Source organism: Lepisosteus platostomus, chromosome 19 (assembly GCF_059453375.1).
Source record: "Lepisosteus platostomus isolate fLepPlt1 chromosome 19, fLepPlt1.hap1, whole genome shotgun sequence".
NCBI classification, from domain to species: Eukaryota; Metazoa; Chordata; class Actinopteri; order Semionotiformes; family Lepisosteidae; genus Lepisosteus; species Lepisosteus platostomus.
In genome coordinates this window covers 6,405,872-6,423,764 of record NC_142629.1, presented here as the reverse complement: position 1 = coordinate 6,423,764, position 17,893 = coordinate 6,405,872, and the positions used below count along the sequence as shown (strand labels likewise).

At 47.3% G+C, this 17,893-nt stretch overlaps 1 protein-coding gene across 5 annotated transcripts in view; it reads left to right on the top strand.

Annotated features, from left to right (window-relative positions):
• The window catches only part of grid2ipb (glutamate receptor, ionotropic, delta 2 (Grid2) interacting protein, b), a 73,991-nt gene that overhangs the window by 35,069 nt on the left and 21,029 nt on the right, over positions 1 to 17,893 (top strand). For all 5 annotated transcript variants that reach the window (XM_088613158.1, XM_088613155.1, XM_088613154.1 and 2 more), the window contains 7 exons: positions 7,352 to 7,618; positions 10,482 to 10,567; positions 13,737 to 13,806; positions 14,719 to 14,813; positions 15,334 to 15,523; positions 16,207 to 16,361; positions 16,536 to 16,679. In XM_088613158.1, coding sequence (XP_088469284.1) covers positions 7,352 to 7,618; positions 10,482 to 10,567; positions 13,737 to 13,806; positions 14,719 to 14,813; positions 15,334 to 15,523; positions 16,207 to 16,361; positions 16,536 to 16,679 — 1,007 coding nt within the window. The remainder of the gene's footprint in view (positions 1 to 7,351; positions 7,619 to 10,481; positions 10,568 to 13,736; positions 13,807 to 14,718; positions 14,814 to 15,333; positions 15,524 to 16,206; positions 16,362 to 16,535; positions 16,680 to 17,893) is intronic.

Below are 17,893 nucleotides of genomic sequence, written 5' to 3'. Positions count from 1 at the left end.
TCGTGGGGCACTTCTGCTGTGTTTGTCAATTTCTGTGTGTGTGTGCTGGGGGTCTCTCTATGTGTGTGTGCCAGGGGTCTCACCATGTGTGTGTGTATCTATTTATTCACGCAGTGCTGGCCTGCTGCGGTAGTGTGTCACTGTCTAAGTCCTTGTTTGAGTTCTGCCCAAGGAACGCAGGCGTCTCTTCCTAATAATATCCTTCCCTCCCACCTATCGGCTGCTATCCTCCTGTCAGGACCTGAAAAACCACCCATGAGTCTCTTTGACAGTCGCCAACCCCTGTAAATAGTCTCAAGACATTCCTTGTCCCAGTTACCAATGCAAACCTAGGCCGTGCTATATGCCTAATACTGTATGTAGACCAGCTCTGTGCTCTGACCCCAGAGGGGTGGAGATTCATTTTGCAATTGACACGATTTATAAAGGAATATCAAATTAAGAACATGAATCTGCCTCCCACAGTTGGATTTTATGCTGTTGGTTTCTATGGAGACCAAAGTGATCAAAGCACAGTTTTCAAAGCTGTCTCTCCAACTCATCATGGGGCACTTCTGCTGTGTTTGTCAATTTCCATGTGTGTGTGTGTGTGCCGGGGGGTCTCACCATGTGTGTGTGTGTGCCGGGGGGTCTCAACATGTGTGTGTGTGTGCCGGGGGTCTTACCGTGTGTGTGTGTGTGTGTGTGTGTGTGTGTGTGTGTGTGTGTGTGTGTGTGTGCCGGGGGTCTCACCATGTGTGTGTGTGTGTGCCGGGGGTCTCACCATGTGTGTGTGTGTGTGCCGGGGGGTCTCAACATGTGTGTGTGTGTGTGCCGGGGATCTTAGCTTGTGTGTGTGCGTGTGCGCGCCAGGGCTCTTATCCTGTGGGGCAGAGGGCCAAGTGTACCAGCATGCGTTGTTTTCACATGACACGTTGGCAATGTTCAGAAACCTTGCATTTTGAGTACTTCTGGTTGTGAGTCTACTGCATGGGGAAAAAGGGAGAATTTTTGCCCATTGTACATTAATGGAAATAATTACTGTTTCTATTTTAGCAGTAGAGTAATGCTGTTTTTTCAGTGTCAGTGAATTCTATTGATGTGCATTACTGAGTGTTAATCACTAATTGTTAATGAGGGTTTTCACAGAATGAACTGTTCCACGGGCAGTGGAACAAATAGTTTTCATTGGAATGGGTGGTAAAGTTGGGATTGGTACGTATGTACTGAGTTTGCACAGAGCCAAACTACAGAGATACAACTGATGTACAGGCTATTAGACTGACCAGAGGGCCTTGTCATTCTGTGTTGGGTCACTTTGCACCATTCCCTATTGTGCTGCATTACAATCTACTGAACCCATAAGTGATGACGTGATCTCTTTACTCTTTCACTTCAAGACATTGGTATTCTCACTCACTGCCTGGGCTGGGACTACAGTTGCTCTTTGGGACTATGCTGTTCCTGAAGAAAAAAACAATCATTTTTTGCCGAGAAATGTTGTATTCCCAATACTATTTGTATTTGTGTTACACTCCTGGAGACCCCCCACAGGGGAGAGAGAGGAAGTGTATGGAGAATCGTCTGACCTCGCCCACCTTAGAGACACTCCCATTTTAATACGTCTCAGGAAGCCCCTCCCCCTGCAGGACGATCAGCTCTGATTGGAGGAGAGGCGCCGCATGCCTACAGTCACCCAGGAAGGTGCCGGGGTTGCTGTGTAATTCCCGTGCTAATTCCACCCTGTCATCTCAGCCACTTGTTGCCATCTCTTGGGGAATCCCTAGGTCACATTACCTACACTCAAACCCACAATCACAGAGCTCATCCTGGGCTTGCCCTTTACTGGTTGAGCTACTCGTGAGGTCCTCGTCTTCCATTTTTCTTGATCTGTGCCACAGTGGTGCCATGCGCTGTGATAGTGCTGTCACTTCACAGCTTCGGGACCTAGGTTCAAATCTGTCTCTGTCTGGAAGTTCCCTGTTCTACTGTCATCAATGTAGGTTTTCTCCTGATTACTCAGGTTTCCTCCCACAGTCCAAAGACGGTTGACATGACACGTTGTCCAGGTTGGTGTCTTAAATCGGGCCTCCATCCCGACTTGCTCCTATAGTCCCACCTTGTGCCCTCTGCCTGCCAGGTTAGGATCTGTCTCGGCACTCTTCTGATGGAGGGGTTACTGAAAACGGAAGGATGAAATCAAGAGTTAACATATTGGAAGACTGAGAGGTTAATGTCAATCACAACCCCCGCGCTTGTGCTGACAGACCCAGACACGGGAGGTTTTCAGTCATTGAGCCCCATCAGGAAAACTGTCAGTCCCAGCGGCCTGGCACAGCGCAGACACGGGAGGCAGCAGCAGGTTTTTATTTTGAGCTCAGGGTGCCGAACAGAGCCGTCTCCCGGCTGGCATGCACTGTGGTGCTTGAATGCAAGGGTTGTCATGGTTACCAGGTTTTCTTTAACAGACGCCACAGGTTTCGGCGGAGAGAGCCACAGCCTCTCAGTAAGCGAGGGGCTCACTCGGTGCACTTCCTGGGAGATGGAGTGGGGGGTCCGTGGGCGTTCTGCGGTTTATTTTCAGCCACAGTCCCGGCCACGCTGCTATAAAAATAGCTTCCTCTTGTCTGGCCTCGCAGCCTCTTTGAAAGGGCCTGCTGAACAGATCCTGCACCAGAAGGGTTACACACACGTAGGACGAACCTGTCCTGTGCATTGGGGGTGGAACGGCACCTCGCAGATGATCAGCAGACACTGCAGCAGTAGCGACCTGGAGGTCCACTGCCCTGCAGGTCTTACCGTTTATCTCGTCGGTCGTTACAGGTTTGAGAAAAACAGCCAGTCGATTGGGCAATTAGTGAGGGAACCTGACTCCACTGGGTTTTTTGAGGAAAGGGTTTAAGCTTCCAGTAGCGAAACGAAGCAAAATTGCTCCTCTGCCACCTCTCTCTTGGCAGAGACCGCAGTGGTTCTCAAAGGTCTTTCACCCCCATGCTGACCAGTTATGCTGGTGGTGTCCAGGTCCAGTCTTCCAGGAGACGTTTAGTTGATGTTTTTCCTTCCCAAGTCTTTAGCAACTGAGGCGTGACAGAGAGGTCAAAAGCAGGCTGGATTCTGGAGTTCCCCAGCCTACAGCAGGTTTTGCTTTCAAGTCCCAAGTCTTCCCTGTAGCTCGAGCTCTTCCTTGCATGCGCATCTAATGTTTTAATGAACTTGTTTGGCCGTGATTTAATTAAGAAAATGTGCCGCTGGTGCTCCAACTTCTCTGATCTTCTTGCCAGTGTTAGTCTGTATGATCCACACATGACTGTGCTAATGCACATTGATGAGTACATGGAAGGAAAGAATCTGTTGGAATCTGGGATCATTGAGGAAAAGATTTTCGTGCTGGTTTTTTTTCCCATCTTCAGGCGAGGTTAGGGGTTTTCTAGAGAAAATAAGGTGCAACATCTACCTAGCAGACGCAGTAGTAGTATGAATAGGCAGTCCCATGCCTCAAATAGTATTCTTTAAGTTAAGTCAGACTCGGATGGTGGTGTTGGAGGGAGCTCCCAACATACTTCATGAGAACAGCACATCAGGAACAGAAGCTTGCCTGAGATTCATTTATTGCAAGTATTACCACCAGCTTACCAAAACATTCTGAGGTCACTTAAATGTTAAGTCATTTTTTTAAAGAGGTAAGGTGCAGTTAATCAAAGTGATGCTGCTGTCACCACATTCTGAAGTGTTTCGACAGATCAGAGGCCCGTACTGGCAGTTGAGTGGGCTGGCTGGTGTGTCTAAGGGGGATACTGTAGGTATGAAGAGCTTTGTGGTGGCTCTTCAAGCGCTTGTTTTTAACACTAGCAGTGCGGGTCGTGCTCTTCAGGAGAGCAATCCCGAAGCTTCGACGATTCCAGCACCACAAAAGTGGAAAGTCAACCTGCTGGCTGCTGAATGAAGCACGATGTCTGACAGGCTGTTGACTCTCGGCTCTGGCCGAGCGATCAATCCACTGCGTGTTTCAGATGAATTACTTGGCTCTGTGAATCACATTTTGTAAGAGTCAGAGACGCCTAAAATACTGAGGTACAGTATCGTACCTCAATGTTATCTTGTTTTTACTGCAAACCCTAGATTGACAGGTAACTGTTATAATGTTTAACATATACCTAATATAACATATAACTAACGGATATTATAACATACTGCATATTCAGATCATGAAATGTAGAGACTCTACGCAGTATGTTCCTCTATTAGTGAAGCTGTACAACTACTGAGGATTTGTGTCTGCCCTGATAAATGACTTAAGGGCACTTACATTTAAAGAACAATTGGTTTCAGTGAACACAATTTCTTTTTCAAATTTCTTGTCAAGATTTAGAAACGGGTCACAGAAAGGAGGTCTCTATTCTTGCTTCTGGAGGGCCAGGGCAGGTGTGTCTAAAGGGTTTCAGTCCAGCTGGGCTCTTAATGACCTCAAACAGCTCATTGTTGGCTAGACTGGACCAGTTTCACAGCATCTCCCAGCTCTTCAGAAAACCTGCAGGACTCACCAGGACCAGGACTGGAGATGCCAGCTGCAGAATGAAGCAGAGAATAATATCGGAGGGTTTGTCCCATTATGGAAGATGTCTCATTAGGACTCATGGCGGTCCTAAATGTTGTCTTTGTACTGGTAAAGTTGTGAATCTGGGGAGAGTGTGCATTTTGCATTATTTAACATTGCTGCTTAAATTTGTGGAAAGATAAGACCTTTAGATTCATCTTAAGAAAGTAAGTGTCTGTTCTTGAATATACTATCCCCCCTTAGATCAGAGAATTATCAGGGAGCATGCATGCCTTCCACAACTGTAAGAACTTCCTAATAAAGGAAGATCACATTGGAATGCCATTATACTTAGACATCATTGTCCTTACATATTACAAAAGAGGAGAGTTATCTGCTCTATGGATGGAGAGCTTACCAAGGGCTTACAATAAAGACGTATTAACAGGTTTGTAGTATTTCCAGCACTTTGAACCACCCTGCTAATTACTAGAGATCAGTAGCTGATTTAGATGGATTTGCCTTCAGTTAAAATTAACTTCCACCCTTTTCTTGGGGGCATATATATATATATAAAACAGCAGAAAATGCTTCCTGTCCTATACGACATGGATGTGCGTTTCAGCTCTCATCGAAAAGAAACAGCCATTTTTCTCAGAACATAACAACAAGAGAGCAAAGAAACAACAAAATCCAACATCTATTTTTTCCCCGTGGAATTTGTGTTTTGTTCTTCCATCCAATCCCGTCATTATGGGAAAGTTTATTTTATTTATTTCTGGGAAGAAGTCTATCCAGGAAGCACTGGGCACAGTACTCTGGGCAGGACACCAGCCCCTTGCAGAGGACACAAGTGTACAAGCGCATAGGGGATGATTTAGAAATGGCACTTTAACTGAAGCAAAGTGTTAAGAACATGCAATCTCCACACAGACATTCCCTGGGGCCGAAATCAATATAAGAGCTGTGAGGCAGCAGCTCTCTCCTGTTCCTTTTAGAATAAATATACATCCAGATGGAGATGTACAGTAATGCAATATCTTGTGGCTTCATTCAATCACCATTGATCATTCCCTCCGCACAGACTACAGTGGGTGTTCTGCTTATCAGGTCAGTGCTAATTCAGCTCACTTCAGAGGGCTCTGTCTCCAATTTCAAATTTCACCAGACGCAGAGACATGTTAGGCTTCCTTTGGTTCTCTAATCCAAAAATCAAAGAGAAAGCATTGAATATTAACAAAATGTCAAAAGCTGAAGGCAAAGATACAGATGAATGACTTTGACATCCTTCTGAAATAAGGAGGAATTTTCACACACCGGTGAAATCGTATATACTTAAAACCAATCGTGTTATATACGAGCACTTGCAATATGTATATATGAATATGAATTCATGTATATTTAAAACAAGAATAATATTGAGCTTTGCTCCCTAGCAAATAATAAATGAATACTGTCACATGGGGAAAATGACTACTGTAGCACAGCACCTAAGACTCTTGGTATCCTTTTGTTTCAAAGCAAATTGTCCAGATTTCTGTTGTAAGATCCTCCAGTGAAAATCTTTGTTGAGTTCCCTACTGGTTAACCAATAGTTAATGCATTTTATAGTACGCTTTGGTGTTGAGAAGAGAATTTAGCGAAGTAAGGTTTGTGCACAGCAGTTGGGTCAAAGAAACGTTATGTCAAATCTGTCTTCTACAGGCTGGGCTAGAGAATAATTGGTTCGATTCCAACTGTAGTTAAATTAAAGACTGATTTCGGTGTTGTGAGGCAGCTGGGCAGACCTGTTTAACGGCGCGATTTCCACCTCTTTCCTAAGGCATGAAACAATTTCCCCCTGCATGTCTTTCGGGGTGGTGACCGCCTCTGGCTCGCTGCTGTGTGTTATCGTTGGCGCCAAACTTTGCTGAGGTTTCCCTGGGGTTGAAAGGTGGAATAACAACACAAGCACTGCACCGAAGAAGGAAACTCTGACAAAACTGTCACTTTACTTTGTTTTCGAGCCTCCTATGCTGTGAGAAAAGGGTGGGTTTGCTTTTGGATGGCTGCCTTTACTCTGTACTGTATATAGCGAGCTGTTTGCTGCAGAGAGTGAGAGAGAGAAAGAGGGGGAGAGAGAGAGACGGAGGCTGTGGAGGTGGCACAGTAATAATATGATCTAACACCTGTATTGTCTCTGCGCTCCGGCATTTCACACCTAGCCCAAGCCCTGGTACAGTATATCAGGCAGACACAGCTCCCTGTGTGTCAACTTGCCACTAGGGCACCAGCTATCTCTTAAGGCAACCTTCAATTCCTGAGGGACCAATTCTGTGTTTTCTCTCTCTTTTAACTCCTCTGGTATTTTCTCCTGGGATTACAGAGCAAAGCAGGAGGGGGGGGGAGATCTCATCCTTTTCATTCACTTCTGATGTGCTCAGCGATTTCTCTGTCTGTTCGGGATCAAGGGGATGCTGTCGTTTTTCTCCGGAATCGTTTTTTACTGCAACGGGTTAAATGTGGCTGATTCGCCTTGCTCTGCTGTATACTCGGGATGAGTTCAGGCGCGAAGCTCTAGCACAGAACGTTCTGGTCCTGCTGGAAAGAAATCCTTCTGCTTCGGGAAGGGTGTTCTCGTTTTACAAAGCAGTTTCAGGACTGCTGGCGCTGCTGGGCGGTAGTCTTTTGCCACCGCTGTTGAAGTTATTTGGATTTTGTCCTGTGGGATTTCTTTGGAAGTTTTCCACGTGTGTTGTGTCCCGACACAGGGAGATGGGGTTAACTGCAGCGGGTATTATCCAGTAATCTCTGGGCTGGGCCCGCTGATGCCCGGTCTCGCCCCGCCATGTTTGTCAGGATCTTCATCCCCAAGAAGCACCGGCAGCGCTTCGACGAGGTGGTGTCCCAGAGCCTGATCAGCCGCCTGCGCCGGGGGAAGAGCCTGACGGAGACCGCCCAGGGCCGCCTGCGCCGCAGCCGCAGCGAGGACCACCACGAGAGGCTGCTGGTGTCCACCCGGGCCAGCTCCGTGCCGCGGGCCGGGGAGGACAGCTCGGCGCCCAGGGGCCTGAGGAAGAGCACCTCCCTGGTTGCCGGGCACTCCGGCGCCGGCGGCAACCGTAGGTAAGGACCTGCCCACATCCCGGATTGGCCGACGGGTCAGGGGGCGTGGCCATTGCTCTTGTCTGAGTCCTGCTTCATTAATATGCTGCCATTACATTCTTTACTGAGGAAGGAATGATTTCATTCATTATTTGGAATGTTTTTCTTTTTCATTTTCAACTGTCCGCTTTTGTTTTGATTTTTATTCTGAAGGTATTACACCTCTGTAGCTGCATTCCTGTATAACATCTAGATAAACTGTTAATTGTGCCCGGTTAAACGATGATTTCAATTGCTTAATTGCAAAGAGGATTGATAACTCGGAAGCAGAGTTTAGTGTGACGTCCCTCTTGTAGACTGTGGGGTGTCAGAACATCTACACTCCTGAGGGATATAAAGAAATCTCATTTCCAAGTCAGAAACTGTTTGAGGGCTTATAAAAATGTAATATACTGTATATATTGGACATATTTAGTCTTATAATAGTGAGAAAGGAGATTTGGAGCTTTCAAAAACATTAAGAATTGGCACAAGATGGTTTTGCTTTATTGTGGTTCTTTTGAAGATCAGCAGTCCTGTGAAGAGTGTCCTGCACAGAGTTTACCCCACTGAGGACTGAACACCCATCTCGTTAACAGTTGGCGAAATCCGTGATGCTTATCCTGTAAAAGGACTTGCAAACGTGAAATCGGGCAGAGTGATGTGTATGTTGCTCCAATCGTATCGCATGTGCACTGCGCAATTTGTGAGTTAGTTAGCCTTTGCACAGCTGGTGAGCATAGCTTGATCCCTAAAGCTCTGCAATCAGAAAACTGCTGTTTGTGCTCCAGCACCACGGACTTCCAAATTACTTGTCAATACAGGGACTGCAGGCAAAACGCCTTAAGGGAATCATGAGTCTTGTTAATGATCTCTAGCTTACTGGCGGGGACTGAGAGTCTGTCACTGTATTTTGCTATTGCAGGGTGAATTGCCTTCTCTTTTTTTAAAATGCCGTGGCATTTTCCGGTGACTGGTTATTGATAAGTGCTTGATAAGTTCACTGTGCAGTGCTGTGAGTGACTTCAGATTCTTTACTATAAATTGTCCTGAATGCCAAAGGCAACACAGATGTTCAGATCTAAAACTATAGTGCCCCCCCAAAAAGCCTTCAGAGATCATTTTAAAGAGCTAATTAACCCTGTTTCATTCACTCTTTAAAGACATTTTCCCATTGCAAACAGAAATCAGCTGAAAGCCAGCTTAGGGAAAGGGGTGTTTAATTACCTGAAACCTGTTATTGCACTCAGTTGAATCTCACTAGTGAGGAGATCACTCCAGGGTGCATCTCCATTAGCACACAGCTGGAGGTAGAGCTTTGGGGAAATTACACAGTTTTCTTCCTTATCTCAGTGTTTATCTGTTTCAGCACGCTGCACAGTAAAACAGCTGGGCTTTTTTGGAGTCTTTTTTCTATTTTTCTCACAGCTTCAAATTTTCGTCCTCACTTTTCCTCGGCCTTGTGGAAAAGAAAACAAACCGAAATGCAGGAAAAGGATTTAAAGCCTTCCCTTTCGTACTGCTTACATAACAGGACTCGGGTGGTGTTGTCCCTGGAAGTTGCCATGGCAACTGCACAACTGACACTTTTCCTTTAATGGGGAAGATGCGCCAGAGGATCACCCAGAGAAAACAGTGGGTTAATCCTAAACAAAAACAACTTAGACAAACAGGCCGATATATTGCAGTGTCTTTCCTCCACCCATGCTCATATTGTGGAAAACTGCATGTTCTTTTTTTATCCACAACTTCAGAGACAGGCAGCAAATGAGGTATTCAGAAACGGCTAAAAATACCTTGGGCTGTTCGGAAAAATCTTCACAATTAGACAACATCGTTTGGCGCATGGTGGTGCACAATCTATCGCCTCCAAGGACAGTCTGTTAAGATTCACTTCTACAGAAATGAGAGGATGCTGGATTCTGGGGCCTTGTTTTAAGGCACCAGGCATCCCAGAATTCACTGTGGAAGGGGTCAAAGTGCAGTGTGAGAGCAAGAGGGTGAAGAAAGAGCTTCCTCCCAACAGCAGCCATATTGATGAAGCCCCCTCAAATATTGCCAAAGCAGAAGTGATCACAGCCTCTTGGTGCCATGCATGTTGTATGATAAAGTCATATTCCCAACAGCTGTGCATTATTGTGATTTATGCATGCTGCTGGTTAGATCAGCGTGACACAGCCCTCTGTCCTTTTTTTGGACTGCATAATGTGTGAGTTAGTCTTTCAGCTCTGATCTGTGGGCAGAGCGGTGGCTCTGTGGCTAAGGATCTGCACCTGTGGCTGGAAGGTTGCCGGTTCAAATCCTGTGGCGGGCAGAGGAATCCTATTCCCTTGGGCCCCTGAGCAAGGCCCTTAACCCTAACTGCTCCAGGGGTGCCATACAATGGCAGACCCTGCGCTCTGACCCCAAGCTTCTCCCTGTCTGTGTGTCTGTGTCTCCATGGAGAAAAGCTGGGGTATGCGAAAAGACGAATTCCTAATGCAAGAAATTGTATAGGGCTAATAAAGCAACATTATTATTATTATTATGAACTGTGTGGCTACAGTACGTGTCCACGTTCACTCCCTTGAGCATTAGAAAGTCTAATTTAAAACCTCTAATTTCACTCTCAGCATCCCGTAATTACTACCTGGTGACAGGATCTAGACAATTCTAATTGTAATATCTCCACTGCACTCTGTTTCTTCAGTTCCGATCTGGAAAATACATAATGATAGGTGTTAAAAGAATGGGTCGCGCTCCTGTTTTCTCAAAGTGATTTGTGTGTTAGTCATGTAATAGAGCCACAGCCACAATCTAGTTACATGCTGTGGACCGTCTCCAATCTCTTCTTTTTCCATTGCAGGACAGTGCGTGTGTACAAAGGGAATAAGAGTTTCGGATTCACTCTGCGCGGTCATGCCCCAGTGTGGATCGACTCGGTCATTCCAGGTAAGATGCGGTTCTGGGACCGACACAGCATGGGGTTCGGTATCATTTATCAGTGTCTACGTAAGCACAAAAGGTTTGAGCAGGTAAGCAGTGAGCGTTTGACTGCAGAGGGACAAGCAGAGGTTTAATTCCAGGCTGAAAAGCAGAAAGAAGAAACGTGATGTTTCAGCTGTTGAGGAAGACCAACCTGGAGAAGACTCGGCAGCCGAAACGTCGTGTTTCTTCTTTCTACTTTTCAATGTGGAAGTAGCCCATAACAGACATCTTCTCTTGCAGAGCAAAGGGATTCACCTGTGCAGAATCATGGAAACAAAGCCTGGGTTTTACTGTACATCTCAAGTCAGGGCTTGAACAGAGAACTTCCTGAATCCTTCTGTCTTGCACTACATATTGTGTATATATATATATGTTGTCGTGGAATTTTATCAAAGAAGAGCCAGGAGAGGTGTTCTCATTCACTCAGTAAGGTCTTTATTCATATTGCAATGTGGGAAAAAGCTATCACTGGTCTGTGCAGAGAAGTGAAAGCTGATTCAAAAGCAAGCAGGGAGAGCCCTTGTTTTATATCTTTTTTTAAGCTGATGCAGCACTTCAAGGACAGGCGAAGCAGTAATTTTCCATTCCTTATAGGTTTTTGCTTTAAGCAGAGAAGAGCAGTTATTCAAATAGTTTCTCATACTCCCTTCTTCAAGCAGCAGAGATAAACGTTATTAAAACATCCCGTGCCCTTGACGAGCTGGGTGCTATCACACTTTGCTCTAAGTATCCAGCTGCTTCTGCAGCACAGCAAACAACATTTTTAGGATAAAACACTTTTTCTCGGTAACTTTCCATTGCAATGTGATATACAGTGCATGCATCTACATGTACTGTATATAATACAGTAAATGATATACACTATATGATAACTGTATGTGGTATACAGTATCATATACAATATATATCATGGTGTGTAGTACATACTATGCAACACTCTGACCAGTATCTATTAATTCAACAGAAAATTAAACTGTGAGCTTACTCCTAACTGCTTACATTTGGTAAAAACAAGTAGAAGAGCAGCAAAGGGGCTATTCAGATCTGTCTGTGGCGCCCCTGGTTACCTAATCTGGTTATTCCAAAAAGCACGTTTTGAAACTTAGATTTTCAAACGTCTGGGTTTCGGAATTCAGCCTGCCTGTGGGGGAAGAGAATGGCTGCAGATCTTTTTTCACTCTGCCTAAGCCCTGCAGTGTAGGGCTCCCGTGTGGCACAGCAATCAGGGTTCTGGGCTCTGAACTGGAAGATTCAGTGGGGTCGAATCCCAAGTGAGACACTGCCCTTTGTACCCTTGAGCAAGGTTCTCGACCTGAGCTCTTTTACCCATATAAATGGGGCCAATGGGGTTTAAGTTGGATAAAGCTGTCAGTCAAATGAATTAGTAAGTACTACAGTGATGCTTGGGTTGCTACATTATAATGTAGGTGTGAAGAGTAGTTCAGGACCCTGTGCAGACGGTATAGTCCGGAAGTAAGTGGAGAAGGACAACAGGGCAAACACGATGAGGAATCAGGATGGGATGACAGACAGGGGGGCGTGACGAAGGTGATCCGGTGCGCGGGGGGGAGCGTGGCGCAGGCAAACAAGTCCAAACAGTCCAAAGAGGAATCCGGGGCACAGTCCAGGGTCCAGGAACCGGGAGAACCATCAGAGACAGACGGGGTTTTAAATCCGGAACGGGATCCGGAACAGGAACAGGGAGTTGAAAACAGGATAACGAGACCAGGCGCTCCGAGCCCCGGACTCAGACAGTCAGGACGCCATGATGAAGCCTGTGCCCTCGGGTCTCTCCTGGACCCGCTGGCAGCCGGGCTTCCAGGCGTCCATCTCCCAGTGCTGAGCCAGGAATACCGAGAGCACCAGGCTTGAATAATGACAGACAAAAGAAGGGGCAGGTGCACGAAATCAACTAAAATAGAAAAGGACCGGAGCGCCCTTAAGAGGAGGGATGATGATCGTGACAGTAGGTGACAGCCTTTGTTTTGTAAAATGAAAAAAAAGCTATTTCAGGGGTGTCACTGTATCCAAAGCAAAGAGGCAAGGAAGACTGAATATCTGTCTGACTCCTGCAGCTTTCTTACTAGAGGAATGTTTTTACTTCCCTCTGAGAGTGAGCACGTACCTTTCAAATCTGCGCCGAACACACAATTCTTACAATACTGACTGCTTGTCTTCCCCTGCTGCTCTGTGACTGTGTAGAGGAGCAACTTGAAAGGGAAACTTCCGAAAAAATATCCCTACGGGACCACACTGTTTCAAGCTGTATTATATATAATTATTGGTTAATTCAGGAAACAAATTACAAATTGCAACAGCGTACTACTTTCACCGGGGTGGGGGGTCTCTTGCTGAGCTGTCCCACTTCTTGTCGAGTTACTGTCCCATGTCCTTGTTCAGAAAGAGCTGTGTGCACCCTGTCACTCTGCAGGAGGAGGTATGTGCATCCTGTCTCTCTGCAGGGAGCGCTGTGTGTACCCGGTCTCTCTGCAGGGGTTGCAATGTGTACCCTGTCCCTCTGCAGGGGGCGCTGTGTGCACCCGGTCTCTCTGCAGGGGTTGCAATGTGTACCCTGTCCCTCTGCAGGGGGCGCTGTGTGCACCCTGTCCCTCTGCAGGGGTTGCTGTGTGTACCCTGTCTCTCTGCAGGGGGCGCTGTGTGCACCCTGTCTCTCTGCAGGGGGCGCTGTGTGCACCCTGTCCCTCTGCAGGGGTTGCTGTGTGCACCCTGTCTCTCTGTGTGCACTGTGCACGTTAGTGCCGCTGTGCAGCATTGCTCTGTGTCCGGTCTCTCATGACTCAGGGGGCCGGAGAGGGGAGGTGGGAGGAGAGAAGCTCCCGGGAAACTGCAGCACAGCCGTGGGAGTGCAACACTCCAGGAAACAGATGAGCTCCTGAGACCCGGAATGTCAAGAAGAGCAGCATACTCTTCTTGTGTGTGTCATGTATGCAGATTGGAAACGAAGTATCGGCTTGACTCATGCGGCCCACCCTCTTCCTAGAGCCTGCCTTCCTCCTGTTGCGATTTGCTCATGGAAGAAAAGAAGCACAGCGGATTTTCCATTCGACCTGCAAGCTTCCTGTTCTTTCCGATGTCATCTTTTCTAAACTTCCCCCGTCTCTATTTTCACTAGGGAGCCCAGCAGAGAAGTCCGGCCTCAAGCCTGGAGACCGCATACTGTTTCTCAATGGCCTGGACATGAGGTCAGAATGCATTACCAGTCTGTGCCACTATAATTACCCATTGCAGTCATCGTGACACAGTCTCAGAGTGCCCACAGGTAGTCTCATCTTGGCAAGGCAGTATCCCTGCTGGGTCAAGCTTGAGAAGAGCTTTCAATTAGAGGAGGGCACCGGGATGGGATGGTGTGGTCAGGTCCCGATCAGAGTAATTCTTACGCCTGGATTATGGTTTTAGATTTAGGGTAGTGTAGGAGAGACTGGTCAAAAATGGCAGGGATTGTGGTTTACCGTTTTGAAGTATCACTTCCAAATAACACAGGCTTGAGTACAATCATGAATATTTTCTACTTCTAGGGAAGAGAGCAGTGACGTACAGAAAATGTGAGAAGGGGGCATATTGCATTTATACATGCTGTACAAGTCCTATGAGCCCTCTGAGTCAGTGTTGTCAGAGCTGAATCACCAGGAGACATTCACAAAGATCAACTCGCTTCATGCTGGAAGTAAAGCCAGAAATTGTCACTATTATATAAATTTACAAAAAGATTAAAAAAGGGTTACAGCTTGTTTTTAGAAGGCAACTGCCTTGTTCGGCAGCTGTAAGCAGTATGAGTGAAATGTGGGTTTCCCATTCTACAGATTATTCTTGTAGCATCAAAAGCTGGCCCTATTAAATTGAACCTTTTTTAGCCTTAATTGTTCATTGCTTCTGTGTGCAACGCAGATGTGATTGCAGACTGCAGGAAGAGCATGCTTTAAATCTGTGACCTAGGACCATGGGTTTTTTCTGCTTACAGCTTGTAGGAGCCGGTAGAAAGAAGGTGAGATGTGTCACTGTGTATCCAATGGGGCTGCTGGTTTCAAGTTGCAGATACATATTCATGAAAGAGCTGAAGGTTGGGTCATTGACTGCTGTCTGTGTCTGCTTCCCAGGAGCTGCTCCCATGAGAAAGTTGTATCCATGCTGCAGGGCAGTGGTGCCATGCCCACACTGGTGGTAGAAGACGGGCCCACAAACTTCACACTGGGTGAGGCAGAGCCCTCCGTAAGGCTGTAACCCTGCAGAGTGCAAGCCTAGCATCGGGGTCCTTGCAAATCTGCACGCAGGAAAAAGTTGTTTTTTTTACTGTAAATCCCATCATGTATTTTCAACCAGGACTATTTGTCACAACGGTATTTTTGAGCCAGTAAACACAAGATCTACATCGATTTGGCCAATGGCGACTGCTTGAAAAAGCTTTCGATGAGCTCTTGAGCACATCATTGCCATCGAGAGTTATCAAACAGCCAGAGTCATCAAACACTTCTCTTGCTCGTATTCCGATACGTATACCCTGCATAGCCTTATTTGCCGCGTAGGGATCTTCAAACATTTTCAGCGACACATTACAGCTCCTACACATAATTAGAAAGCTGCTGGGTAAGGCAGAACCTGTCTTCACCCTCTCTCTCTGACTGTCTGTTCGGCGCTGGTTTATTTGACTGTCTGTGTGCTTATGCTTGTGCCCGGCGCTGACGACGGGGCTGTCTGCGTGCCTGCCTGCTCAGAGCCGGAGCCGGACAGCACCCCTCCCCGCTCTCGCTCGCCAGTGCTGAGCTCCTTGCAGTGGGTGGCTGAGATCCTCCCGCCCAGCATCAAGGTGCATGGCCGCACCTTCAGCCAGCAGCTGGAGCATCTGCTCACCCACCAGGAGCGCTACACTATCTGCAAGGCCCTGGAGACCTTCTTCCAGCACAGGTACGGCTCAGACATCGGCACTGGCTTTGCAATCGAGAAGGAACCTCGTATCCTAATAGGTTCCCAACAGCTGTCTTTAGTACATTTCTACCTTCAGAGATCTGGCTGATCTCGAACACGTAGCTCCCCATCCAATCACAGCGCTATAGGAAACAGAACTGTCTTCCAGCTTCTCATTCCACCTTTTAACTCCCAACCTGTCCTAGAAAAGTGTTGATTCTAAGATATCTCCTGTACATTTCTACTGTTAAAGCAGGAAAAAGTGCATTACTCTTCAACAATGTGTGAGACCTTGCTGTTCTCCCGTCTTTTGGGTGAGACGTTAAACCGAGGTCCTGACTCTCAGGGGTCATTAAAGATCCCCGGGCATTTTTTAATAAGAGTAGGGAGTTATCCCGGTGTCCGGGCCAAATTCCCCCCCTCGCCCTTTACCGTGGCCTCCAAATTGTCCCCATGTATGATCGGCTTGCTCTTGCACTGCGATGGACTGGCATCCCATCCAGGGTGTACCCTGCCTCGTGCTCGTTGCTTGCTGGGTAGGCTCCGGCTTCCCGCGACACCGTATGGTATAAAGCGGTTTGGTAAATGACATGACATGACCTTGCTGTTCTCTAGAGGTCTGTGTAGAGTCACTTCAATCCCCCTCAGTTGTCTCTGTGCCCCCTCCTTCCTCCTGTGTCCAGGAATGTGGACACTCTGATCGTGGACGTGTTCCCAGTACTGGACACTCCAGCCAAGCAGGTGATCTGGCAGTTCATCTACCAGCTGTTGACCTATGAGGAGCAGGAGCACTGCCAGCACAAGATCGCCCGCTTCCTGGGATACAAGACCATCGCAGGTACGAGAGGGGCCGGTGGGACGCCCTGAGCGCGGGGCTGCCTGCGAGAATGTGCGTGGGCTTGCGTCTGTCTCCCCCTCGGCCTCCGCGCATGTGTTGGCGACAACGCAGAGGCGCGGTTTCCGGCCGCGCGGGAGTGATCCTGACAGCCCTGTCTGTGTGCCGCGTCCCCAGTGCCGGCGGCGGCGGCGGCGGCGGCGGCGACGACGGAGCCCGAGCCGGCCCCCGACACTCACCGGCGCAGCAGCTCCATGAGAGTCACCTCCACCACCTACCGCAGTAGCGTCCGCGGGAGGAGTTCCGACGACTGCATCCTAGGTACAGTCCAGCCGCGCCAGTGTAGGTGCTCCTTCTGACCTGCAGGTGGCAGCAGTGAGCGAGCAGGCAGGACTCTCAACTGGTGCAGTCAGTCAGATAACTGGGATGAAACCACAGCCACCTCATGGCCTTTGATTGGCAACTCAGTCATTTACCCAACACTGATGCTGCTACTACAGCTTTTACTCACTACGAGAAATACCATAGGAGGTCCTCAATCCTATCCTGAATAGCCCTTTGCAAGTAAAGTGTCACGTTCTCGTGTGTAAATGTCAGCCAAAAGTTCACTGTGTCGCCTGGGATCAGCAAATAGCTTGGCTTATGTAAGCCACTCTGTGACCCACAAGCTGAGCTGTATGGCAGTGTGCCGAGTCTGTGTTAAGAGATCACACATTATCCCGGACAGCAAACACGGATAGTTCTGTAATCCCTCATCGGGGAATTAGGAGGTGGCATTGTGAGGAGAAGGGGGGGGGATAGTGACCAGGTGAGCCTGGATACAGTGGCTCCTCTGTTGTTCTGCAGTGTAACATGGCTCTGTGCTGAAATGGTATCCATGCCAGAGTCAGAGAAAGCTCTCTGTTAGCGTGCAGAGTGGGATCCTCTGGTAAGGTAAAAAAAAAAAAACATTCCTTGCTGTCATCTGATACATTTTTATTACCAATGAGGAATTATTCCTTTCCTTTTAGTTGGTACATAATTTACCGTTATTTCTCCTTTCTCCCTCTTCATTTGGACCATCGCCAATGAGATCTGTGGATCCTTGCCTGTGGATGGTGCTCTGTCGGGTCCAGCCATCGTTTTATACGCTGGTTAGACGGGGAGGAGTGATCTGCATCTTGCAGGCAGCTGGCATCCTGTATAATCACTGTTGCAAAGCATGCTGGGAGCTCCCCCCAGAAACCGCTAGCAATAAATGGCCAACTTGTAAAACCTTTTCATTGGGAACCCCAGCCACAGCTGGATAATGGTATAGCCCAGATTGATGTTCACCTTGTCATTTGGTGCTTTTGTTCAACTTCATAGTAAAAAAAAAAACATTTTCTGATCTCACTCTGTTCAGGTTGAAAGAAAATGAGATGTGGTGATGTGGTGAAGAATGGCCAACTGAGAAAGAAAATATCCCTATTCTAGGGCTGTGTCTTATACTACAGTGAAGAAATCAAGGCTTTTTTATCATTCTGAAAGCTTTAAAAAGGATATTGACATTATTG